The 26961-nt window shown below is 41.5% G+C and overlaps 1 protein-coding gene across 1 annotated transcript in view; it reads left to right on the top strand.

The window, feature by feature from the left end:
- OBSCN (obscurin, cytoskeletal calmodulin and titin-interacting RhoGEF) overlaps positions 1-26961 on the top strand; it is a 4979884-nt gene that overhangs the window by 3719397 nt on the left and 1233526 nt on the right. Inside the window, exon 57 of the mRNA XM_044066040.1 lies at positions 7903-8169. Within this exon, the coding sequence (XP_043921975.1) occupies positions 7903-8169 (267 nt within the window). The remainder of the gene's footprint in view (positions 1-7902; positions 8170-26961) is intronic.

Raw genomic sequence — 26961 nt, 5'->3', positions numbered from 1 at the left:
GCAAAAAGAGAGGAATGGGGGATTGGATTGCTAAGCTAAAGATCAGTACTTTTAGAATTTTCATTTACTTCTAGAACAGAAGTTTTCTTTTGGAAAAAGGATAATTAGTAGGATGTATAAAATACTGAATGATAACTATAAGAATCAACAAAAGGAAATTAGAGAAGAGTAGGAAGAGAGAGTGGAAAGGCAGTGTACAAAACTACAATGGGTGACATTTGTGTGGTTTCTCAGTATGCAGTTAAGTCCAGGGTATTTTTTTTTTTTTTGCATGGAAGTGTTTTGCATATTTTTTTATACCCAATCAGACTTCAGAAAGTTTTTTTTTTTTCAGATAATTGTCAAATGCTTGAGGTGTGATTAGAGAGGGAGATAGATTTGGGTCCATGCTTTTTGGTGTATAATGAGTTGGTGGGTTTTAAATATTTCCTACAGAGTACTTGGTCAGAAATGTTGGGAGAGCAAATGGTTGCAGCTAAGGAAATTATTTCTTTGAGCTGATAAAGCATCAGAATTGCCCTGACGTATTAAGACCTATGTTTAATGATATTGGCTGCCAGAAAAGCAATTGCATCAAAATGGAATTCAAAATCTAAACCAGCTGTAATTGTAGTACTAGCATATTGTAAATAACATAAAAAAGAACTGGAGTTGGGATCTTTAGAAAAAGTAAGGAGCAAATTACATATAAGTAAATGGAATTTGTGGGAAGAATACATATAGAATAATGCTCAGGAGGAGCAGTGATGTTTAAGGGAAGGCGGGAATTAAGTGATTATATAATGCTGGAGTGAGTAACTGTTAAAAAGAAAGAAAGCATGTATGTAATGTATAATGCATGAATATGAAAAATAGTATATTTTGAATGTATATATTAAGTGATAGATACAAAGCTCTTGCTTCACAGATACATGGACTGAATGGTAAACAACAGTGGCCCATGAACCTCATGCATCTCCCTCAAGTTATTTCAGAATATTTCATTATATGTGTCCTCAGGCTCAAAAGAGTAATTCCAGTCTTTACTTCTGAACTCATTCAGGGTCTGGGAAAGACAAGGAATTGAACCAGGGCAGAATATCATTGTATTTCTTAAAATAGAACTTCATCAGCTGAGTCTTCTTTCCAATACCATGGCATACATTTCTAAGCAAGGCTGTAAACCATACTCCCATTATAAATGCAACACAGCTTACTTCTTCCATTTTTGAAAAAGGGGACTATGACCACATGTTCCCAATCAATACGTAGTGCCCGTGTATTCCAGTTAAAACTGAAAAGCCGCAACCATCTCACACTAAAATTATACAGTGCCATCAACATTTCTGGGAACATCTCATTAGCCCCCCCCCCCCCCCAGCTGTAATCCTCAATTGCTGAAGCAAACTTCTCTACAGTGATAAGACAGTCTTATCAGTTGCTTCTAGCACTTCTTTCTTAAAGCAGAGCATGTCCATCAGGTTCACAGATTCACCAAGTTATTTCTATTGTCTTCTGTTAGTGTCTGAATTTGAGGTGAATATTTCTCTACAGCAGCTGAGAGCAGACTGACATTCCCCAACCCCCATCTCCTCAGTTTGCAGGATGTTTTGCCACAACCTTTATAAGACTATACAAAAGTCATTATTCTCATGACATTGCTCCCAGTCCATTCATACCCAGGCCTTTGCTTTTCTGACTACTCTAGCTGTAAAAGTCCCATGATTGTTAGTGGGTCTATATTATGTGATTGAAACCCACATAGGGAAACAATGCCATTGGCCAAATAGAAAACAAGTTTTTTTAAACAGAAATGCTCCCCACACCCCCCAGTGTGGAGGGGCTGTGCCCCCCACACCCCCTAACTAAATATACCAACTCAGAGATCACTCTGCAGCGTTGAAAGAACAAAATCCACGTAATGGCCAAATGACTCATTTCCCTGTGTGGAAATGGCTGTTCGCAGTTTTCAGACTTCGATATTTAATGATCGACCTTTAGGTGTTCGATAACCTAAGGTTTCGATCACATAATAGGGAACCATTGTTAGTACTTCTTGTATGCACAAGACATCTTTTTCTTTAAACTGATGGCTTCCCTGACTGTTGGTGTCCAGCAGCATTTCCTTGGGTTACCACCATCATGAGCACTGGTCACCTTTTGGTCTGTGCTTGCTACTGCTGCCTTGTGTACTGAGCTGTTTAACTTTGTTCATTTAGGTTGCCTGTCTATAACTTGTCTTACTACAGGGAGAAACTCTTCTGGGGGTAGAGTTTGAACTCATCCATTATAGAAGCAGATACATTGGTTAGGCATTCTCAGGATCCCCCAGAATAATGCTTGAGTTTCCCATTTCTGTTTAGCTGTCACCTCAGCTGTTTGACCAAGATAACCACCAAAGGGTGATCATTTGATAGAGCAGTACCCCTCTTAACCCATGTGCATGTAGAACATAGCCTATGCTTGATAACGCAGTTACAGAAATTAGTCATTGACTGTACCCCCAAGGTGGTTTGATTCCAATGTCCTTATTAAGCAACAATGTATTCAGGCATGCTATTCATTACAAATAGTCCTTCTCTAGCAGTGAAGTCCAGTAACAGTTGATTACTGATGGTACACTCTCCCTAGAAGGACAGATAACAGCATTTAAGGAAAGCAGTATCATATTAGAATTCCTCTACAGAATCAAATTCTGTTTGACTGCTTCACCCTGTTGCAACCTAGCATCCATGTTTATTCACTCTCGTTTCTACACGTGTGTAATATACACAAGCATTAATCCTTCTCTCTAAAATAAAGTTGAGCAAACCTATGATAAATAAAGTAAATTTATCTTGGGCTGCATTACAAAACCGTATCATTGTATTGGAAAAAATGTATAATGACTGTTATTCAAGAACACATTAGACTATTGCGTAGTAAATAATGCTTTCAAATTCCCCCACTCTGTCTGAACTCATAATGGTTTTCAAACCTCACAAAAGTTACACCCCATCAAGGAGCCTTAAATGTTCATACATGCTACTAACACTAATCATCAACTCAAAAACTGTTGTGTGGGATGCTCTTTGTAAAACATAACATAGAATTGCTGGAGTAAACTTCTGTGTCCAGTAACTAATCAAGTTTAATTTACCATATTGACCTTGAAAATTAGTCTGCTAATTTATCCTTTTTGTATGGTGACTTAACTTTCCTGCAACTATCAGTCAGTTAGTTGAGTTACTTTCTCAACCAATTGATTACTAATAAATTTTGCTAAATAGTTTAAACGTGAAAACTATTTCACAATAGTTATTTTGTGATTATCCCTCTTGTAATTATATTTAGCCTGTATGTAATGAGTCTTGTTTATTTGGAGTTTGTTTGTTTACCTTGTTGGTAAGCAATACTGTTTTGCACTACTGTTTGTTTCTAATGCATGCTTAGTAGATATTGTTCATTTTATATTTATGGAGTGTTATTTTTGTCATCAAATATTTGCTTTAATTATATTATAAACAAGATTATTTTTGAAATTGCATACTGTACATGCCACTTATAAACAAAACAATGAAAAACTACATTATGTCATACAATTATAAATAACATAGGCACTTTGTGTATCATCCTGTTAACCTGCTTCCAGAGTTTTCTTCAGCCTCAGAAATTCAGCATCAGCCTGGGGCTTCTGCATTATATGTTCTTTTTCTTCTTCCCAAAGTATAGTTTTAGATACAGCTTTATTTCTTTTAATTTTGAATGCTTGAAATTTACTTTGAAGTTGAAGTAGTTCTTTATGTTTCTGGAATATATTCAGCTGAGTATTCTTGTTTTCTATATTTTTCATTTGAACATCTGCAGAAGGCTATTACTGTGATGCCTAAGGTCCTCTTGCTGTTGCTATAAACCATCTTCACATTTCTTTAATAGTTCCAGTTGTAAACATATTTTCAGGCCGGACTTGAACTTTCATTAAATATTTACTTTCTTTTCATGCAACTGTTTCTTGGTGATCAATGTGTGCTGAACAAAGAGTCAAAACTCATCCTGGATTCAAATATTGTTGCAAAGGCAGGAGACCTGTCTGGTGGACCCCGGCCATAAATAAGCTATACAACAGAAGGGGAAAGCTACTACATGATAGAGCAAAATCCCAAAAAGGGAAGGCGTCTCTGATCAGTACTAGCAAGAAACTATGATCCCTCATAAAATCATCTAAGGCCGGCTTCGAAAGAAAAATTGCACAAGACACTAAAGATAATCACAAGGCCTTCTTTAGTTATGTCAGAAACCTGGGAGGCAACTCCCAGATATGCTCTGAGTTAGTGCAAAATGACAAAAAATACACTGAACCCACAGACATTGCCAACATCCTGGAAGAAAGGTTCAGTGCAAACTTCTCTCCCCTTATCCCCCAAAAGAGCAAATGTCAATCCCAACAGAGTGTAGCCTTCCTGAGATCACAGATGCACAGGTGAGAGCTGCCCTCTCCAAAGCAAAAAACACAGCATCAATGGGACCAGACGGTGTCCCGGGCTGCGTTTTACACGAGCTCCAAGAAGAACTAAACCCTCATATAAAGTCTCTGTTCAGTTTCAGCCTTACTACAGGATATGTACCCAAGGAATGGCGTACAGCAACAGTGGTCCCACTCCACAAAGGTGGTGCCACAACAGACGCCGGAAACTATCGCCCTATAAGCCTGACTAGCCTGGTCTGCAAAGCTGTGGAGCGTATCATCATGGAAATCATAAACAAAGACATTGGGAACCTCCAGACACTGAATCCTACCCAATTCGGCTTTGTTAAGGGCAGATCTTGCCTCTTGAACCTGGTCAACTTCTTTGAAACAGTTACCAAAGCCATAGATGAAGGGAAGGTAGTCCACACAGCCTACCTGGACCTCGCAAAAGCCTTCGACACAATACCCCACTCGGGCATCATAAATAAGCTCACCAGCTTAAATATCAACCCCTATGTCACAAGATGGGTTGCAAACTGGCTCAGGGATAGAACCCACATGGTCAGAATAGCAGGTGCCATGTCAGACTCTAAACCAGTTACAAGTGGTGTCCCACAAGTCTCAGTCCTGGGACCTCTCTTGTTCGGTATATATTTCTCGGAGGTACAGGCTAACACGGGTGGACTATGGCTGTCCAAGTTCACAGATGACTGCAAACTGGGTGCCGTAATCGACTCTCCAACTGACACAAGCATCCTCCAAAAGGGTCTAACAGAGACGGATAACTGGTGCCAGAGCCATGGCCTAAAGCTAAATGCCAAAAAGTGCATAGTATCCCCCTTTGGGAAAAACAAAGTGCCCACAAATTACCACATAGGTGCTAATCCATTAAGTACGGTAGAAGTAATTAGGGACTTGGGGACCCAGGTAGATAGCAATCTCTCCTTTGACAATCACGTTGCCAAAGTGGTTTGAAAGACCTTCCTTATAGCCCACCTTATCATGAAAGGGTTCACATCTAGATCAAGAGAGGTCATTGTGCCCCTCTACTCATCACTTATCAGGCCCATAATTGAGTACAATGCCCCGTTTGGGATGTACCTTACCCGACACCTGCAGCAACTGGAAAGACCCCAAAAGTATCTCACTAAGAGGATCAAGGGGCTCAAACAGATGCCCTATGCAGCTCGGCTAAAGAAACTCCAGCTCTACTCAGTTGCGTACAGCCTACTCAGAGGCGATCTGTGTCTGACATATAAAGCCATGTCCAACCCAGAATTAATGGACATGCTTCACCTCAGGAAATCCAAATCCCTTAGAGCTACACGCTCAAGGGACTTGAACCTCAGCACAGAAATAAATAGAACATGCTGGAGGGACAGATTCATATCCCAGAGGCTCCCCTCACTCTGGAACAAAATACCAATCCATGTTAGGCAGAGCCCCTCACTGACCCTCTTCAAGAGAAATCTTGACGAGTGGATGGGAGATCGTAAGTTTACCCCTGGGATCTCTTCTGTGTCCCTGCTTGACAGAGGTACAGTAAACTAACCTTAAAAGAGCTACCTTCTGTGACCTACTATACAGAGGCACAGTCAACTAATCTAAAAGGGTAGCGAAAGCCAAACACACTCTGGCTAGACTTATAAATGCCCTAGGGCAGATAGCCTGATATCAACCTATGAATCTATGACCTGACAGAATAATTCATGGCAAAGGTTAAGTAAGGAGCAAAATACTTCAAGATATTAGCATTTAACATATAATTTTATTTTCTGATGACAAAAATGCCATGTAATTGTTCATGTTTTTTACTTGCACTTTATACACTGCTTCATAAAACTTACCTTTACAAAATATAAATAATTACAGTAATATGAGGCAAGTTGTTTCTTCCAGTCATACTCCTTTGGGTATTTCCATTGTTCCCTGGGTGAGTAGTGAATTCTCCCTGTAGAACTACAGAGTCAGCAGGCAGTACCATATAAAGCACTGCTCTCACTGCCTCCAAGAATGCTGAATACTCTGAACTGTTGTTTTATGTATATACACAAACAGCTGACAGAGTTTTGCTTTTTGTAACTCATTGTCACATTGAGGTGAACATTTCATCTAATGGTACAGTACCCTTTTGTACAACACCAGCAAGGGTATGCGAGTATCCACAAACCCACAAAGGCATAACTCCACAGTAAAAGAGAGTTCTCATAACAGAAATGCTATGTATCTGTCTCTAGATCATACTTTACTTCTTTCACACTAATGGTGGTTCCATCCACAGCAATGCAGTAACATTTAGTTTCCTAAAGGCCAGCTTCAGTTGCCAGGGCCTTGTTCACCATAAATTACAACCCACTTCTACTTGTTACTGGACTGGCATCACATGTGACCCTACCTTTCGCCTTTGCTACTATGTCCATATGGTGGAGTCAAAGAACTTTTTCATGTTGAGCCTGACCAGGCTTCATCAGATTGTCATCCAGCCAGTAGGTATTCACCAGAGAATACCGCAGTGAGGCTTAGTACCAGTATCCCATTCCAAGTTAGTGTCTCGTATTCAGTGAAATGTGTGCCTTAAAAGCACATTTTATGTGTGCAGTAAAAAAAGACAGTGTGGCATGTCTTGGACAGATTACTGCCTATGACTTTGTGAATTACAACTTATTTAGTTATGCATGTTGCAAAATTTGTCTTGTGCACATCTCTTCGTGAGTTATTTGTTTAATTATTAATTAGTGAAGTGTGCTTACTGGGAAGGATATTTATTCATTCATTCACTCTTGTTAGCCAGGGAAGAGCACCGATCCAGATGGATCTTTTACCAACTTAGCCCAGAAGAGTTATACAAATGTAATAAGAGCATACTACAAGTACGAGGAAATAAACATATGAGAAAAGAATATACATGTCAGATATAAGTGTAAGAAAGAAACAAATAATCCAATTAAAAGCAGTCAGTATTATTGCAACAGTGTATATGCAATATGTACAGCATCCTCCCTTATTTTACACTTTTGTTTTCCCATTTATTACTTACTTTTACAAAAAGTAAAAAAAATATGTATGGCTTTGAGGAGGAGGAGCAAGGGGCCATTATCAAACAAAACCAAAAAAGCAGCAACAAACCAATAATCCACAGAAAAGCAAATGCAGGCCAAAGGACTCCACAAAGAAGAAGCAATAAATCCACTTTATTTGTACAGCAGTAAAAGGTTAGTGCTTTCGTCCCTGAAACAAACTAGGAACTTCATCAGACCCCTGAAGTAGGTCTGGCCTGCATTTGCTTTTCTGTGGATTAAAGGGACCATTGTCAAGTGATGTAGTTGTTAGAGTAGGGTTTGTTCAAATAAATGAGAATTTATTTATGTTGTGTGTGTTTGTGGTTTTGTGTGTGTGTGTGTGTGTGTGTGTTTTTGTTTTCATTTCAGTTTGCTAGTTCACCACAGTTACATTGTCTTCTTTTCTTCCTCATTTAGCTCCACCACCAATTTTTAAACAACCACTGCAGAACCTGGAAGTAGACGAGAATGGGACTGCTACTCTGCAATGTGAACTCTCCAGATCGGGAATCCCAGTGGAATGGAGGAAGGGAACTGTGGAAATACTTCCCAGTGATAAGTTTGAAATCAGACAGGAAGGACCATTGCATACTTTGACAATTTATGACTTGAAGCTAGAGGATTCTGGTATTTACACCTGCGATAATGGGTACAGGCGGACCAGTGGGATATTAACAGTGAAAGGTATGAATCTGACCTAGAATTACAGCATTCTTCAAATAATTAAGTGAAAAGTAAACACCTTGAAAATAGTCATTTGTTAATTGATATTTATATGGATCCCATGGTCAGAGCTGGCTGTTAGTGCAAGAAAAGGTGACACTAGTAACACATTTAAGGTTGGCCTAGGTGACACTAGTAACACATTTAAGGTTGGCCTGCTATGGCACTAAGTTATAGTGCTGCCCAAGGTAACAACATTACTGTTCAATGGCTGAGCTGTAATAATATGCCAGTCAACTAATGGCTATTATAATTTTTCTGTGGTGTAAAAGAAAGCATTTACTGCCAAAAACCTCAGACGTAGTGTTTGGTGCTCATCCCAGAAGATGTAGTTCAGCCGGTTCGTCATGCATGGTAATAGAATGATTGCATGGTCTGTTTACATCGTTATGGTTAGATTGCAAGAAAAGTTATTTCTGCCCTATTTTTCTATTCTGCTTCTTCATAATTTTCAAAAGCTAACAAATGCCTTAAAGTCATTCCTAGTCATCTTACCTTTCATGAACCAAGTGGAACACTATGTAAGAAAGGTTTGTCCCTGTTGTACTTAGTCTCGGTTTTTCTTCATGATGTGGTCTCTGTTTTGAAAGTGACAAAAATGTACAGCATTTTAAAATTAATTTTGTATTTTACAATTATTTTTCTCTTAACTTCACATAATGTGTAATGCCAGTGTCTTTTGTATGTTTTTTATGTCATTCTTGTTTGATATTTTCTTATTATGTTGTTTTTTCCTAGATCATGTCTGAACACTTTTACAAGGTTACGTTACACATATTCTTTACCATGTCTCCTTAAAGTCACTGCTGAAGATGTTCTGGGGACAAAGATAACATTGGCAAAAGTAGCCCCTTGCCTCTTGCTTCATATCCAGTTATAACTAGCCTTCTGAACATGTAACTCTACTATATTGTCCAAGATCAGTAACCACTTTACAGCTTTATAACTAAGATCCTTCTTTCATCTTTTTCTTTTTCCTTTTTTTTTTTGGGGGGGGGGTTGGAGGGTAGGGGTTAAAAAATATACAAATAAGCAATGATGTTATTTGAACAGCGTCACGAGAACAGTGTATCATAGTATTAATTCCACCCCACGTACTTGAAGTCTTCTTCTCAGTCAGCTTTTTGGATAGCATTCTAACATTCCCTCCATAAGTTTATGCTGGTCCCACGCCTCCATTTAGTAAATCCTTAGACATCCACTTAGATGCTTTCATAAAGCCAGTGTTGCCAGACAGTTTATTTAGTTCTTTGTAGTGCTCCAATTGCACTGCATTCTTCTACATTGTTGAAGTTTTTTGCTATGAAAAGATCATGCTCTTTCACTTTTATTTTTTTTTTAAATATATTCTGTCAAGAGGTTTTAGAATATGTGATTGTGATGGACTGTAGACCACAGCTGCCTTTTCTGTGACATACAGCAGAGATGCAGCTGGCTTGTCTGTCTCCTTATATTTTATTTATTTATTTTCCATTTGTTGACTGGTAGTCCAACTGGACAGAAGGTGACTGCTTTCAGCAGAGGCCCGGGGAGAAAGGCTCCAGATACATAGTAACAAATTATAAAAAAAAATAATAAAAATAATAAAAAAGTATATAAACATATCTATTTTGTACAGACAGCATAGAACATATAAAAGGAGCAACATTAGAGTTTTACAAATGATGCAACATACAGTGGTTAGAATATTGAGGAACAATTAAACAAGATATTGTACAACAAATATACAGTTGCTTGAACTTAAATTCAAAAATAATTTTCCATAGAAAAACAGGGTCATAAACTAGAAATCATAACTGTAAAGGTGGCCTAAACACATGGTTCACAGTACTATGCACTACGTGAAACTACACAGTACATCTGTGATCTAGGGATGTTGGCACTCAGGAACAGGTGAAATTAGTCTGGTTCTGTACAGGAACATAACCAAGTTTTGAATAGGAGATCTTTTAGTAGGGATTTGAAAGTATGTTTACTATTTAGACATCTAATGTCAGTGGGTAGAGTGTTCCAGGCCTTAGCAACTGCATAGGAATAAAGAGATTGGCGTGAGCTATGTAAGCAATTGGTAACAGTCAGTAGGGTGGTATTGGAAGACCTTAGTTGACGCGCAGTATTATGGAAGGTGAGCAGACCAGAGAGGGCAGGTATTTTATTTGGTTGGTATAGCAGTTGATGGGTCAGGAGAAGTTGATTGTATTTTAGTAGGTTAAGGAGTTCTAACTATCCTATCTATCTAACAGTCCTTTATTAAAAATTTACAAGGTAAAATAAATACTTAAAGCACCTCAGACTAAGCTCTTTCGCTTGTTCTTATGCTGACATCTTCAGATATTATTCATGTGCATTAAAGTTTTTTAAGTTTTGTGTTGTTTTATACTTTTCAGTGATAATGCTCCATGGTGCTGTACTTGGGTCATCTCTACGTGTGTTTGTTTTTACCAAGTCTGCTTTCACTTTCCTGCGTGATTTATTCTTGAATATATGTATAAATATACAACAAAGTCTAGAAGATTTAGGATTTTTGCTTGGAAGTGTTAGCCTAGATATTTTTACACTCCAAGCAGCCTAGATATTTTTACACTCCAAGCAGACTCCAGATATTTTTTTCTCATGTAGATTGTAAATGTTGGAGGTGTGATGGGGAAGAAAAAAAGTAATCAGGAACGTATTTTTGGGAGTATAAGGAGTTGACAGGCTTTAAAAATTCCCTACATACTACTTTGTTAGTAATACTGGGTGAGCAAATTGGTGTAACTAAGGAAATTATTCTTATGAGCTGGGATACAGGATCTGAATTGCCTTGCTAAGTGTAATTCTGGTGGCTGCAAAAAAAAAAGCAATTACTAGGTAATGGAAATAAAACTCTAAACCAACAGTATTTGAAGTAGTGAATATTGTAATGGAGATAACTAAAAGTGGGATCTTTAGAAAAGAGCAGGAGCAAATTACACAGAAAAAATGGTAATTGTGGGAACAATGCATGCAAAATAATGTTTTAGGGGAAGAATGAGTTTTAAGAGATTCATGATCCTCTCTATCTTCCATTACCAGACTCTTCTTCAAATCCAAGGTAATCCTAATTCTTCTAGGCAATTCCTGTGCTTTTTTTCTATTTCTCACGTGCATTTTTGTCTAGAACACTTTAAAAGGTTTCACTGGCAATAATGAGAAGCAGAGTCCCACTTACACTTGGTGGACATTTTTTTTATATCCTCCTTAGCCTATTTTTCTGTGCAAAAATATAATGTTATGTAGTCCTATCTCGCCTCCATTATTATGTGTGGGTTCGGAGCCGAGACTCGGCCACTTAGAAAGCCTAAAACTTCTGATTGGCTTGTGGCTAGTAGGTATCCCATGGTGCATGCGCCCATTCCCCAAATCTCATTTGCTGCGTCTTCAGTCGGAATCTTCTTTTGGTTGGCCGTGGCTAAGTGATTTAGTTCTTTGTTATTACTGCTTATTAGGAGTTTTTTGGTTCTGCTTATTAGGAGTTTTTTGGTTCGTGTGAAGTTATTCTGATTGCTGATAGTTTTGCTGTGATACTGATTTGTGTCTTTAACCGGATTTGACTTATTGCTGTTTAAAAATTCTTGGGCCTGTTGGCCGTTTGTGTGTGTTTCCCATGAGTGTGTGCTTTTAGACTAGACCGTTTAACTTAGAGATGCTAGTTTTTTCCCTTTTTCTTTCTTGCACTAGGTTCGTTTAAGTTAGAGAACCTAGTAAAACCCCTTTTTTATTTTTGTTGTGGGTGTTAGGGCTAGATCTGCTTAAGTTAGAGGATCTAGTTCCTCTCCTGTTGTGTGAGTGTGCTGTTTTTTTCTCTACTGCCATTATGTCCAAGGAACATAAAGAACATAAACAGTCAGGGTTTAAAAAGTGTACTAAATGTTCACAAAAAATGTCCATCACTGATGGACATAGCGTCTGTTTGTACTGCTTAGGGGCCATACATCTTCAAGAAACTTGTCTCTTTTGTCATTCCTTTAGCCCTAGAGTACTCCAGGAACAGAAGAATAAGCTGATTCTAAAAGGCATGTTAAAACCTTCCTTCGAGGAAGACCTAGCCAGTTTGTCCTCCTCTGCTATGTCACAGTCTTCTAGAAAGTATAAGTGCAAGACCTCTAAAAGGCCTTCTCCTGCCTCAACTTTTGTCTCTGAACCTCCACAGAAGTTACCAAAATCGGAGTTGGCCTTTGTCTCTTCGGCTCCACTGTCTTCAGAGCCGATTGAGATTCTGGACACGGACCCTGCAGTATCACCTCCAAGTGTTTCGGTGCCGATCACTAGCAGTCCTCTTTGGAGCCGGTCTACAGACATTCCACCGGTCTCCCCTACTCTCAAATCGCCTATATTGCAGAGAGCAAGGTCTCCTACACTGTCCTCCAGATCCTCCAGGAGCTTATCTGAAGAAGACATTGAGAGAGTGGTGCTCAGACTTCGTAAGTCGTCGGCCTTGCCAAAATTTTTATCGGCTCCGACCCTTTCGGTCTCAGAGCCAACTCCTGCTACTGATCCTGCTTTTTTTCCTCCTCCAACCAAGATTAAGCCTTTGGAGCCAATGTTGTCGGTACCAACTATAGTGCTGTCCTCGGCTCCAGCACCCATTGTCGTTGTCTCAGAGCCGAGCTGTGCTCCGACACTATCAGCGCCGTCTGAAGTGTCTAGGGTCCGAAGCTCTTCAGTCGGCCCCAAGGGGAACACTTAGAACCGAACCATTACCCTTCATCGTTCTCGGAGCCAATTCTTTTGGAGCCATCAGCACCTATGCTCTCTTCAGAGCCGGGGCATCATTCGGAGCCGGAGGAAATCGGTCTTCGTGAGGAAGAGGAGCATGTTGGATAGTTCATCCATCCCACATAGGAGTACCGATGCTATACTCCCTCAAGTGCCGATTACGGTCTCAGCATCCTCTCTCCCTCGGGATGGCAGAGACCCACAGCCTCAGGACCCCCATTTGGGTGGCCCCTGATCTTCTGAGACCTCCTCAGAGGACCCCCTGAGGAGCCCCCTCAGAAGTGATCATGTAAGAGGAAGCATGTAGACTCCCCTGATGAGTCCGTCACATCTGACACTGACCTCGATGAGTTGGAGGGGTCCCCTAAGTTGTCCTCTGAAGATGTCTCCTTTGCAGACATTTTGGAGATCCTCAGGCAGAGGGGCGGCTGGCCCACCATTACCCCGTCCGATGAGGAGTCAGTGTACCTGAAGGCTTCGGGTCTCAACCCTCAGCTTCATGGGTGTCTCCGCCATTTGATGAATTACTGGATCTTGTGAGTCAGAAAGCATGGCAGACTCCTGATGCCGTGGAACCAGTCCCCAGGAGGCTGAATAAATTTCTTTCTGCCCCTAAAGACAAAGAATTTTTATCCAAGGGCTTACCTGTTGATGCCGTGGTGGTGGCGGCAGCTACTAAGAAGGAGTTAGCAGAGGCTTCTTCTTCCATTCATCCACCCAATAAGGAATCCTGAATGATGGATAGGTACGGGAAGCATATCTTCTCTTCAGCGGCTTTTACACTCCGATCGCTGAACTATCTGTCACATTTTACGAGACTTCAGAGAGATCTCTTAAAGGAGTTAGGAGATACTCTTCAGGGTACGTCTACTGAAGCAGTCCCATCTGCAGTGTTGGCTCAGTTGACTACCCTCACATCTATTGTTAACTCCTCCATGCGGCTGATCTTGTGCGCAGCTGATGGTGCGATTAGGGTGGCGGGTTCAGGAGTCTCCTTAAGGAGACATTCCTGGATGCGTCTGTGCAACTTTGCTGAGCCTTTCAAGTCTACATTCACCAGTGCTCCCATGGATGGATCCTCTCTTTTTGGACCCAAGGTGAAAGATACCCTCACCAGGTGTGAACAGGAAGGAAAGACTCTCTCTGCCGTGGGAGTCCGTTTTACCGTCCCTTCTAGACCTTACCCTAAAGGTCAGAAGAGCAGCAAAATGTGGTTCAAGAAATCACAGAGACCTTTCCAGGATACACAGGGTGAGTCCTCCTTCAGAGGCAGGGGAGGAGGAAATAATGGTAGATGTCGCCCTAGAGGCAGGGGATGCCTACAAAATCAGGGAGGTCACGATTCCTTTCGTGACCGTTCCTATCAGCGTTCCTGATGTGGAACCCGACTGTGCGTCTCTGGAGCCGGTCGCCCGTCCTTGTACCCAGAAGCCTGGCTAAATCTCACTCGAGACAAGTGGGTACAAGACATTATCACCAGAGGTTACTCTATATCCTTTTCCCTTCCACCACGCCCTCCCAAAAGGATTCCAGATGTGCCACCCAATTACAGGTATCAAGCCGCTATAGGGATAAAAACTCTGCAATTAAAAAGAGTCATCCAAAAGGTCCCAGCAGACCAGACAGGATTCGGAACATACTCCAGGTTCTTTTTAGTTCCAAAAAGAACAGGAGACTGGAGACCCATCCTAGATCTCAGCAGGTTAAACGAGTATGTAAAGAAGTCCAAGTTCTGAATGATCACTCTACAATCCACACTCCCTCTGTTAGGGAAAGACAGTTGGATGTGCTCAATAGATCTCCAGGATGCCTACTACCACATAATGATGGACAAAGCATCAAGGAGCTACCTACGCTTCCGGCTGGGAGCCAATCATTACCAGTTTCGGGCGCTGCCCTTTGATCTCACCACAGGCCCCCGGGTGTTCACCAAGTGCATGGCAGTAGTCACAGCTCATTTGAGGCGTCAGGGAATCCGTACCTGGATGATTGACTCCTGACTGCCACCACCAGCCATCGTCTAGTTCAATCAAGAAATTCCACAATCAAGCTCTGTTCCCAGTTGGAAATCTCTATAAACTGGGAAAAATCCTCTACTTTGCCCACTCAATCTATAACATTTATAGGAGCAAACATAGACACGGTTGCTATGACAGCCAGACTACCTACAGACAGAATACAGAATGTTGGCAGCAAATTTACAGGATACTTCCCTTCGAAGAGTCAAAGCAAAGGTGATGTTGCAGCTTCTCGGAACTATGGCGTCGACCATAACCTTGGTACCTTTAGCAAGACTACATATGAGGATACTCCAATGGCTCCTGTCATCCCAGTGGTCCTTTCAGCAGTTGCCTCTACATCATCAGATTCTGATCACAGATTCTTGCAAAAAGGATCTATGCTGGTGGATTCAACCATGTCATCTTACCACGCCATGTCATCTTGTACCGCACCAACCCATTGCCACTGTGACCACGGATGCCGCTCAGATGGGGGGGGCATTCTCTTGGCAAGACTGTCGAAGGCACATGGCAAGATCAGGAGGCCCATCTGCATATCAGTGTCTTAGAGATGGGAGCAGTGCTTCTAGTGTTGCAAGCACTTCACGACTTTCTCCCTCTAGGGACGATAGCTATCCAGACCGACAACATGTTGGTGGTTTGGTATCTAAACAAACAAGGGGGGACCAGATCATACCCTTTATGTCAAGAGGCTCTGCGAGTTTGGAATTGGGCGATTTCTTCCCAGCACTTTCTCATTGCAATGCACATCCTGGGGACTTCCAACGTGATAGCGGACAAGCTAAGCAGGGCAATATTGTTACCTCATGAATGGTCCTTGAACCAGAAAGTAGCCCGTCTGATCTTTCACAAGTGGGGCAACCCTGCTGCGATCTCTTTGTCAGCCCTATCAACACATAATGCAGCACCTTTTTCTCCCTCATCCCCCCTCTGGGAGAGTCTCCAAGAGTTGCACTCGTCCATGATTGGCCCCCGTGACTCCTCTATGCTTTTCCTCCTTTTCCACTCATTCCCAAGGTCATACAGAAAGCAATGTTATTGGGAAGCAAGGTGATCCTCATGCAAACCAAACACATAAACACACAAAAACATACTTGGAGGCTCTAAATAAAAATCTGCCTAAGCAGCAGAGACCTCCAAAGCAGACACCCAAGCAACCGCTACCCCAAAACAAAACACATGCAACACATAGCTCACAAAGCCAGTGTGCCGAACAGTCACAGCCCTTAAGGCTAAACAACACACCTGATACACTTGTAATAGGTGACTATCATCAGGCACACTGACGTCCCACTCACCAGGCTGAACAAGGAGAAGGTCATGGTGAGCTGCCTGTCGGGCGCTAGGATCCGCCACATAACACAAGCACTCAGGTCACTCCAAGGCAAGTACAAATATGACTCAGTCATTGTCCATGCTGGTGTGAATGACCTGAGACGTACCTCCCTGGACTACATGAATAGAGACATAGAAGCGCTCTCTGAGCATGTAGCCCAGGCCGGTATGACCCTGACCTTGAGTAGCATCTTACCCTCACCAAGAATGATGCCACAATATGAAGACAAGATTATCAATTTCAACAATTGGCTTAAGTATTGGTGTCATTCAAAGGGGATCCAATGCCTGTCAGCCTGGGATGACATGCTCGACAAGCCACGATGCTTTGCTAGGGACGGCTTGCACCTGTCACCCCTGGGCTTTCGGATATTGGCAAAGGCTCTTGCTACCACCATAGTGCCTTTTTTAGGCAAGGCTCAAAAGACAAACCCACCTCCATTGGTATCACAAGAGATAAGAAACTAAGAGTAATGCTACTCAACGCCAGAAGTCTAAACCTCAAGATGCACGCACTCGAAACTCTCCTTAGCATGGAGAATATCGATATCTGTGCAGTAACAGAAACCTGGTTCAAGGCTCTCGAGAGCACCCCAGCACTACCAGTTTATACCTCATACCATGCTTTTTGGCCCCAAAACTTGGACCGAACCACAAAAGGAGGGGGAGTATCAATATTCGTCAAAGATACCCACACCTCCAGGTTGGTGGCACAGCACAAAGCATCAGAGACTATCCATGTGCAACTAACAGTGGATAAAACTGCCTTCCAGTTTATAGCCTGCTACAGACCACCCTCCCAAACCCAGGAACCCCACTCGGCCTTCCTGAGAACACTGGAAAATATGAAGGTCTCTCCAAACACCATTATACTGGGTGACTTCAACTACCCAACCATAGACTGGGAGCATTACTCTAGCTCCAACACCCTAGCCCAAAGGTTCCTAGAATTTATAAACTCAAATGTATGGAACAACTTGTTACCACTCCCACAAGAGGGGAGAACATACTGGACCTGATCATCACCAACATGGGGACTCTATGCTCCAGACAAGAAGTGTATCCCTCACTGGTAAGATCAGACCATAAACTAATCTCACTGGATATTCACGTCCCGACCCCACCCCATGCCCAGAAAACCACAGTGAAAAACTTCTCTAAAGCAAATTTCACACTCCTCAAAACCAAGGTGGAATCCTTCAAAGCCCCCGGGCCTGTGGATATCTGCCCAGACCGCAAAATCCTTTATAAACGCATTCTATGAACACTTTCAGGAATGCATGGATCATGCAATCCCAAATAAAACCAAGACCCAATCCTCCAAAGGCAGATGTCCTGTCTGGTGGACCCCAGCCATAAACAAACTATACAATAGAAGGAGGAAGCTACTACATGATAGAGCAAAATCCCAAAAAGGGAAGGCATCTCTGATCAGTATTAGCAAAAAACTACTGGCACTCATAAAATCGTCTAAGGCCAGCTTCGAGAGAAAAATTGCACAGGACACTAAGGATAATCACAAGGCTTTCTTTAGTTATGTTAGGAACCTGGGTGGGAATTCCCAAATATGCTCAGAATTAGTCCATAATGACAAAAAAATACACCGAACCCACAGACATTGCCAACATCCTAGCTGACAGGTTCAGCGCAAACTTCTCACCCCCCCTCCCCACCAAAAGGGCTAATATCTATCCCAGCAGAGTGCTTTCCCCCTGACATCTCAGATGCTCAGGTAAGAGCTGCCCTCTCCAAAGCAAGAAACACAGCATCAATGGGACCAGACGGTGTCCTGGGCAGCATCCTACATGAACTCCAAGAAGAGCTAAACCCAAACCTTAAACTACTGTTCAATCTCAGCCTTACTACAGGATATGTACCCAAAGAGTGGCGTACAGCAACAGTGGTCCCTCTCCACAAAGGTGGTGCCTCAGTGGATCCTGGAAACTATCGCCCCATAAGTCTCACTAGCTTGGTCTGCAAAGCTATGGAAAGGATCATCATGGACCTTATAAATAAAGATATCGGGGACCTGCAGACACTGGATCCTACCCAGTTCGGCTTTGTTAAGGGCAGATCCTGCCTCTTGAACCTGGTTGATTTCTTTGAAACAGTCACCAAGGCCATTGACAAGGGGAAGGTGGTCCACACAGCCTACCTGGACCTCGCAAAAGCCTTTGATACAATACCCCACTCGGGCATTATAGATAAGCTCACCAGCTTAAATATAAACCCCTATGCCACTAGATGGGTTGCAAACTGGTTCAAGGACAGAACCCACATGGTTAGAATTGCTGGAGCCATGTCAGACTCCAAACCAGTTACAAGTGGCGTCCCACAAGGCTCAGTCCTGGGACCTCTTTTGTTCGGTATATATTTCTCGGAGGTACAGGCCAACATGGAAGGACTGTGGCCGACCAAGTTCGCAGATGACTACAAACTGGGCGCCATAATAGACTCTCCAGCCGACACAAGCATCCTCCAAAAGGGCCTCATAGAAACAGACAACTGGTGCCAGAGCCATGGCCTCAAGCTAAATGCCAAAAAGTGTATAGTCATCCCCTTTGGCAAAAATAAAGTGCCCACAAATTACCACATAGGTGGTAATCCATTAAGTACAGAAGAAGTAATTAGGGACCTGGGGACCCAAGTTGATAGCAGTCTCTCATTTGACAACCACGTGGCCAAAGTGGTTAGAAAAACATTTTATATAGCCCACCTAATCATGAAGGGATTCACATCTAGATCAGGGAGGTCATCGTGCCTCTTTACTCATCCCTCATCAGGCCCATAATTGAGTACAATGCCCTTTGGGGATGTACCTTACCAGACACCTGCAGCAACTGGAAAGACCCCAAAAGTACCTCACCAAGAGGATCAAGGGGCTCAAACAGATGCCATATGCTGCCCGGTTAAAGAAACTCCAGCTCTACTCAGTGGCATACTGCCTGCTCAGAGGCGATCTGTGCCTGACGTATAAAGCCATGTCCAACCCGGAATTAATGGACATGCTGCACCTCAGAAAATCCAAATCCCATCGAGCTACACGCTCGAGGGACTTGAACCTCAGTACTGAAATAAATAGGACATGCTGGAGGGACAGATTCATAACCCAGAGGCTCCCTTCACTCTGGAATAAAATCCCAGTCCAGGTTAGGCAGAGTCACTCATTGACTCTCTTCAAGAGGAATCTTGATGAGTGGATGGGAGATCGTAGGTTTACCCCGGGTATCACTTCTGTGTCACTGTTAGACAGAGGCACAGTATGCTAACCTTGAAAAAGGGCATAGCAAAATTAATTTAATATGGGTGGCGAAAGCCATACACACTCTGGCTAGGCTTATAAATGCCCTAGGGCAGATAGCCTAGTATGAACCTATGAACCTATGAACTCCTTACTGGCCTCGTCAGATTTGGTTCCCTTTCCTCAGGCCTCACCTGTTAGACTATCCATGGACTCTGGACCCAGTGCCAGACCTCCTGACACACATGTCAGGTTCTCTTCACCCCAGTCTCCACACTCTCAAACTGACAGCATGGCTGCTCCATTTCCGTCACTAGTCAGGCTTCATGATCTGTCTCCAGCTGTAACCCATATTATTACCTCTTCTCACAAGCCTTCGACTAGAAAATTGTATCACAGTAAATGGAAGAGATTTTCTATATGGGCACACAACAGAGAAGCTGATCCATTTACAGCTCCCTTTACTATTATTTTAGAGTTCCTTTCAGAACTCGTTCACCAGGGTTCAGTGGCTGCTACAGTCCGAGTTCAGCTAGCAGCAATATCTAATTTTCATGCGAGGATTAATGATTCCAGTCTTATGTCTCACAAACTGTGCAAATCCTTTCTTAGGGGTTCCATGATGCTAAGACTTCCTGTGCAAGACCCCATTCCTCCTTGGGATCTGAATCTAGTCCTGTCTAGACTTACTTTGCCACCTTTTGAACCTGTCCATAGTTGTCAGTTGAAATTCCTGTCTTGGAAGACTCTTTTTCTGGTAGCAATAACCTCAGCCAGACGAGTTTCTGAACTACAAGCCCTATCAGTTAAACCTCCATATTTAATTTTTCACAAAGACAGGGTTTCTCTCCAGACCAGTCCTTCCTTTATTCCTAAAGTCTGATATCAATTTCACTTAAACCAAACAATTGAATTGCCAGTGTTCTTCCCTAGTCACACCAATAAAGCAGAGTATACATTCCACCAATTGGATGTGCATAGGCAACTACATTTCTATATCCACAGGACCAAAGGATTTAGAAAATCAGAACAGCTGTTCATTTCTTTTGTTAAGGCGAGAATGGGCTTGCCAGTTCTCAAGGTCACACTATCGAACTGGATCTCTAGTTGTATTTCCTTTATTTACACCTTTCAGGGAAAAGAGTTACCTTTTAAAGTCAAAGTGCATTCTACCAGGTCTTTTTCTACTTCTGCTGCCTTTCAAGCCAGGACACCTATTGATAATATATGTGCAGCAGCAACATGGGCTACCCCTCATACCTTAATTTCCCATTATAAATTGGATTTAACTTCCAGGGGTAGAGCCTCTTGTGGTTCTACAGTACTCAGGAGTATTTTCCAGTGAGCCACCCATTCAAGATGCTAGGGACGCTGTCCCACACGTAATAATGGAGGCGAGATAGGACTACATAACATAAAGAAGTTATGTACTCACCATAATGTTCCATGTATGTAGTCCATCTCGCCGAACATTATTACGAACCCACCCACCAGCCCCCTTTCTGGAGGATCTGGAAACAGTTTTTCCTTTTCTACAGTGGTTTATACCATAAGGGCGCCTTTATTACAGTTTATTCTTCTTGACCTTTGTCCTTTTTCCTGTCATATTCTGATAGACTAGTAGCAAACAAGATCTGGAGAATGGGTGCATGCACCATGGGATACCTACTAGACATGAGCCAATCAGAAGTTTTCAGGCTTTCTAAGCGGCTGAGTCGGAGCCGAGGATCGGCTCCGAACCCACACGTAATAATGTTCGGCAAGATGGGCTACATACTTGGAACGTTATGGTGAGTACATAACTTCTTTTTTTGAAGATAGCTATATACAGCAGCTTGAATCTCATGCCTCACTGTCAGCATTCATTGATTACTGGGATAAATTTGCTTCTCTTCAGTCCGGTATACAGTGAATAATAATTTTCCACAAATAGTTTGTTGTCTCAATTTTAATATGTTTTCCTTCTTCCATAGTTTTGGCAAGATCAACTCTTTCTGATTTTATCTTTACTAGTATAGGTCTAGAATGCTTTCTCATGAAGAGATTTGGGGCATACACATGATGTACCCATTTAGTAATCAAATTCTGCTGTGGAACTAGTCCAGTTGCTTATTTGTACTTTCATAAAATTAATACAGTGTGTTGTTCATATTTAGCCATAAATATATAGGTTGTATCCCGCCAAGGCTGTAACAGCTGGCCAGCCTACAAAGCTTCAGGGCACCTTCTGTGTGCCCAGAACTGTCAGGCAGCTTGAGCTGAGCCGACAAAAAGACAGGTGTGGGGACTAAGCCCTTCAGAGGTTTACTGCAACCAATGAGTATGCTCCTTTGAGCCTTTCAAGGACTGATGGTCAACTCCTGCTGTTCTTTTGCTGAGCAGATAAAGTCCCTTTGGGGAAAAAACTTACATTTTCTAAATATTGCTGATTTATCTCTTTTCTCTTCAGGAAAGTAAATTCTGTTAATAAAGTGACTTTTAAAGATGTGTAGGTTTTATTAGCAATTGCTGCTTCTCTTCCCTGCAAAAGAGGCACCATTTTCATCTTGATCATGGATCAAACTGTTGGGCCCATGGTCAGTTCTTCTCCAGCCACAAAAAGAAAAAGGTTAAGCACGCAGCCTTTGCCACTACAGCAAGCAAACAATTTGCCTCAGCTGCAGGAGGGTGACTCTGCTGTGGCCATTATTCTTGTACCTTAGATCGCTCATATTTTACCCAGACCCCTGTGGTATAGCATCTACAGCCACTATGGACCAGGATTTAGCCACATTCTCTGTGGCGTTTGGGGTGCCCTCAGTGGCAAGGGAGAGCAGTTCTTCTCAGTTCTGGGAGAGGGAACAGGGAAGACTTCCCTGTTGTGTAAGAATACTGTTTGCATTCCTGGGGAAGCTGCTGCTGCCATTATTAACATGGCTGACTCCATTTTTCCTTGTCAAAAAGAAAGAGAATACTAAGCACATATCCTTTTCTCCTTGGATTTCTTTGGACAGGAGTAGCTTAATTAGCATGGCTTAGGGTTTAATTCAGGCTGTTGGTCCTTCTTTTAAAGTAGTTTCTGGTAAAAGAAAGAGGGATACCCGTTTCCTGAAAAGATTCAAGATTCTAAATGTGAACATGAAAGGAACAGATATAAAAGTTTTTCCTCAGATTTCTGATTCAGACTCAGAGGACTGCTTAGTTTCTGATTGTCCCTGTGTGGGTTTCTCTTTCTCCTCGACTATCATACCTCTCAACCTGAAAACATCAAAAATCTGGACAAAGGCCCATGAAAAATAGGTACAAAACTGTATGCTGATTTACATAACATTTGCATACATACTTATGTAACCCCGCCCACCCCGATGGAATTGTGGGATACCAATTTAAAACACAAACTGAAGAACAGACAACCAAAATATGGCCCCAGAGTCCGTCTGCAGCCTTTCCAATTTCCCATTACCTGGCTATTTCGCCCCATTTACCATAAACACCAACATGCATACTGCTTTACTTCTACAATGATTATCTGGATTTTGTTTTACATTTTATAGCACAAACACTAATAGATATCTGCTAAACAAAGCAATACAGTCTCACAATGAAAATAGACTTAACATTAAAACTTCTCTGCCCTTGAAACTCACATTCATTGAAACAGCGTTGAAAACCACATCCAAAGAAAATGCATATGTCCAGTGATGGATAAAAATGACCTTTGGGCTGTTTTCAAATCATAGGTCCCTTGCATATGAAGCAAGAAACATACGTGTTCTTTGATACACCTTCCTGACTTTGTTAAATTATATTCCTTGTATAATACAGCACACTTGTTAGAGCGCATTTTAAATTTATTGTTTGAGCATTTTTTCCAGTAATCAATGAAACAAAATGCATGACCCAATAATGACAAAACTGTCCAATTCAGAACATTTCCATCATAAAAGTCTACTCAAATAAACTTTTACAGTCCACCAGAATCAGTAAATATGCACAATCTCTGTAGAAGTAAAAGTCATCTAAAGTCCATGTTAAAGAGATCTGTAACTAGGTTGCTGCTAGCAAACAACTTTATATTTTGTTTCGTCTATAAGTAAAGAGTGTGTTGCCCTTGAAGAATAAATTGACTATGTTACATTAAAAAAATGATAAGCTAGTAATATTTTAATAAGGAATGGATGGCAAACTGATAACAGGTTCATAGTTAATAGGTATCTCCGCCAAAGGAGGACATTCTCAGGACTGCAGTGTCCATCCCCTTTAAAAGTATAACACAGTACAGTATCAGCAATCCATCTACAGACTGTGGGAGTAGAACCCACAGCCTTTTGCAGCAAAAGCAAGTATACTACCTGTAGTGCTACTGACAATGCAAGTAGACTTTGCATAAGCAGAACTAAATTTCTCTTTCCCTGAAGAACTGTACAGCACAAGAAATCAGGAAAAAGCCAGAATTTATTGGAGGGAACAAAGACCCAAAACCGGGGGCACATTTTAAACATTGCTTGTTTAATCTTAGAAAGTTACTAGAATAAAATGTGTTACCATTTGTTTCCTAAAAGATAGGAAGACAAACTTAAATGGCTATCATTATTTAGTGATTTCAGTTCTCACTGATTTGCCAGAATAAAATAAAATTATAGTTTTTAACATTTGTTTACTGGGAAAGTCTGACTTGGAAAAAAACTAATTTTCAGCAGAGGCCTGGGGAGAAATGCTATAGACGCATATCTTTGTATTGTGGGAGGAAGCCAGAGCACCCACAGGAAACCCACACAAAGACAAGGAGGACATGCTGACTCCACACAGAAGGCACTTGAGCCAATAATCAAACCAGAGAACCTCTTACTGTGAGGCAACAACACTACCGCTGTACCACACAAATTTTAGGAGGAACAGACCAAAAGTATGAGCCAAATACATTCCAGACATTATATCAAACGCTGTACAGTTGAGAGCCATAACTCCTTCAGTCAGAAGTGGTGGTATGGGTAGGGAACTCAGGCTCTTGCTTCTTGTACCTAAGGTACAGGGTTTGAGCCTGAGTAGTCCTAAACACCAGGTATATCTATCTGGGGCATTACACACACACACACACACACACACACACACACACACACACACATACACACCTTAAATGAATAAATTGAGCAGCGGACCTCAAATCTAAAATAAATAAACTGAGCAGCGGACCTCATATCTGAAATAAATAAACTGAGCAGCGGACCTCATGTTTAAAATAAATAAACTGAGCAGCGGACCTCATGTCTGAAATAAATAAACTGAGCAGCAGACCTCATACCTGAAATAAATAAACTGAGCAGCAGACCTCATATCTGAAATAAATAAACTGAGCAGCAGACCTCACATAAATAAACTAAGCAGCAGTGGACACAATTCGAATTGCACGTGTTCCACTTCACTTCTGAATGGCAGGCTGGCAGCTTACTGAAAATCCTACACGGGTTGTTCTATTGAAAATAAATGTAGCAGCAGCTCAGTATTCTTTACCTGGAAGACAAACGTGTAGTTCAGGCGTCTCATTGTCTTCTTGTCTATAACTGGAATAACAGAATGTGTATTGTCTATAAATGTAGCATTCTCGTTCTCTTCTCGCCTATAACTGGAAGACCAGATTGTGTATCATCTATAACTGTAGCAGTTCATGTTGTCAAGCTTCTCATCATCTGTCCTTCCCCTCGCAACCCTCTGCTGAATTCCGACAGGCTGGATGAAGCTGACGTCACTGTGCACACCTCCGCATGATGACATCAGCTGAAAAAAAGCCAGAAATAAAATTAAACAAAAAAAGCCGGGAAATTTGGAAATTAAGGGGTGCCACCAGGAATCGTGGCACTCCATTATTTGGACCTCAAAAATCGGGGAAACCAAGAGATTCGGTACAGTTGAGAGGTATGGCGACTATTGCTAGAATATGTCAGTGTTTTCAGTGGGAGAACACTGAGAATTCTTTTTTTTTTTTCCTCCAAAATCTTTATTAAATTTTCACATAGGACAAAGGCAAGCTTACATTTATATAAATGAAAAACCAACAAAATTGTATTGTTAAAATTATTAGTTGCAAACAGTTTACATCACAGACACCATTGAGACAACTGAAGTTGCAAACATTGTATATCACTTGTAAACCATCCAGTCATTGTCAGTTAAGCATTATATAGGTAATTCAAATCCTGCATCTTAAACCTTGTTCCTGCTCTGCATATATTGTTCCCACAATTCCCATTTTTTCCTATGTAGTTTGCTCCTTTCCTTTTTGAAAGATCCCAATTCCAGTTGTTTTATCTCTGTTACTATATTCACTACTTCTAGTATAGTTGGTCTAGACTTTGATTTCCATTTTCTAGTAATTGCTTTTTTGGCAGCCGCCTTAATTAGACTCATCAAGGCTTTACTATGTCTAGACAGTTCCGATTCTGTAGCATAACTCAAAAAAATCATCTCCCCAGTCAGTCTGTAGGGAATCCCTAAAGACTGCCAGCTCACTACACTCCCGAAAAATATGTTCCCAGCTACCTCTTTCTTGTCCGTCACACCTCCAACATTTGCTATCCACCTGAGGAAAAATTCTTTGGGGTCTACTTGGGGTATAAAAATAGCTATGTAAAGACTTTCAGGCAAAGATCCTAAATCTTCTAGACTTTGTTGCATAATTGGGAGATATACATATATCCCCCATTGTCTCTTTGTGAATTGCTTATCCAGTCTCTCTTTCTAAGCTCCCCTGATTGATTCTTATAATTATCATGCAATATTTTATATGCTTTACTAATTATTCCTTTTTTAATGACAGCTTCTGTTTCATTTAGGAGTCCCCTATTTCTTTCTCTTTGCCTATACTCTGGTATCAATCCTTGATAGGGAAGGCAGTCTCTAACCTGCAGTCCAAGTACATTCTTGGCCTCTTCCCATTCTTTTACCTTTCCTTTTCTAGTTATTTGCTCCCAATACCTTGGTTCCTTTGCCAGTTTTCTCCAATAAATTCCAGCCCCCTCTTGCCTGTTATCTGTATCTCTGACCACAGTCATCCCTATTGGCAAAATCTCTTTTCTCCATTCTCATGCTGGTTTGGCTTTTAGAATACTCCCTGCTATTTTATTAATATAATACTCTGTATGATTTTGGTTGTTCTCCTTAAGAGTTTGCATCCTAAAGCCCAATCCCTCCTTATTTCTTGAGCTTCTTCCTTGTGTCAGCATCATTCCTTTCTACTTTGAATTATAGTTTTCTGCTTGTGCTGTGTATAAGAGCCATAACTTAGTTGCTCTAAAATACCCCCTCAAATTAGATAATCCTAGTCCGCCTTGTTCTGATGGTAGAATCAGTTTATCCCACTTGACCCTTGCTGTCTTCTCTTCCCAGATAAAATCCTTCAACTCTTTTTTAATTGCTATCCAAAACTTCTCCTACAGTTAATAA

Source organism: Protopterus annectens, chromosome 3.part0 (genome assembly GCF_019279795.1).
Source record: "Protopterus annectens isolate FY-2018-M chromosome 3.part0, PAN1.0, whole genome shotgun sequence".
Lineage (NCBI taxonomy): Eukaryota > Metazoa > Chordata > Ceratodontiformes > Protopteridae > Protopterus > Protopterus annectens.
This window is presented reverse-complemented; position numbering and strand designations above follow the sequence as displayed.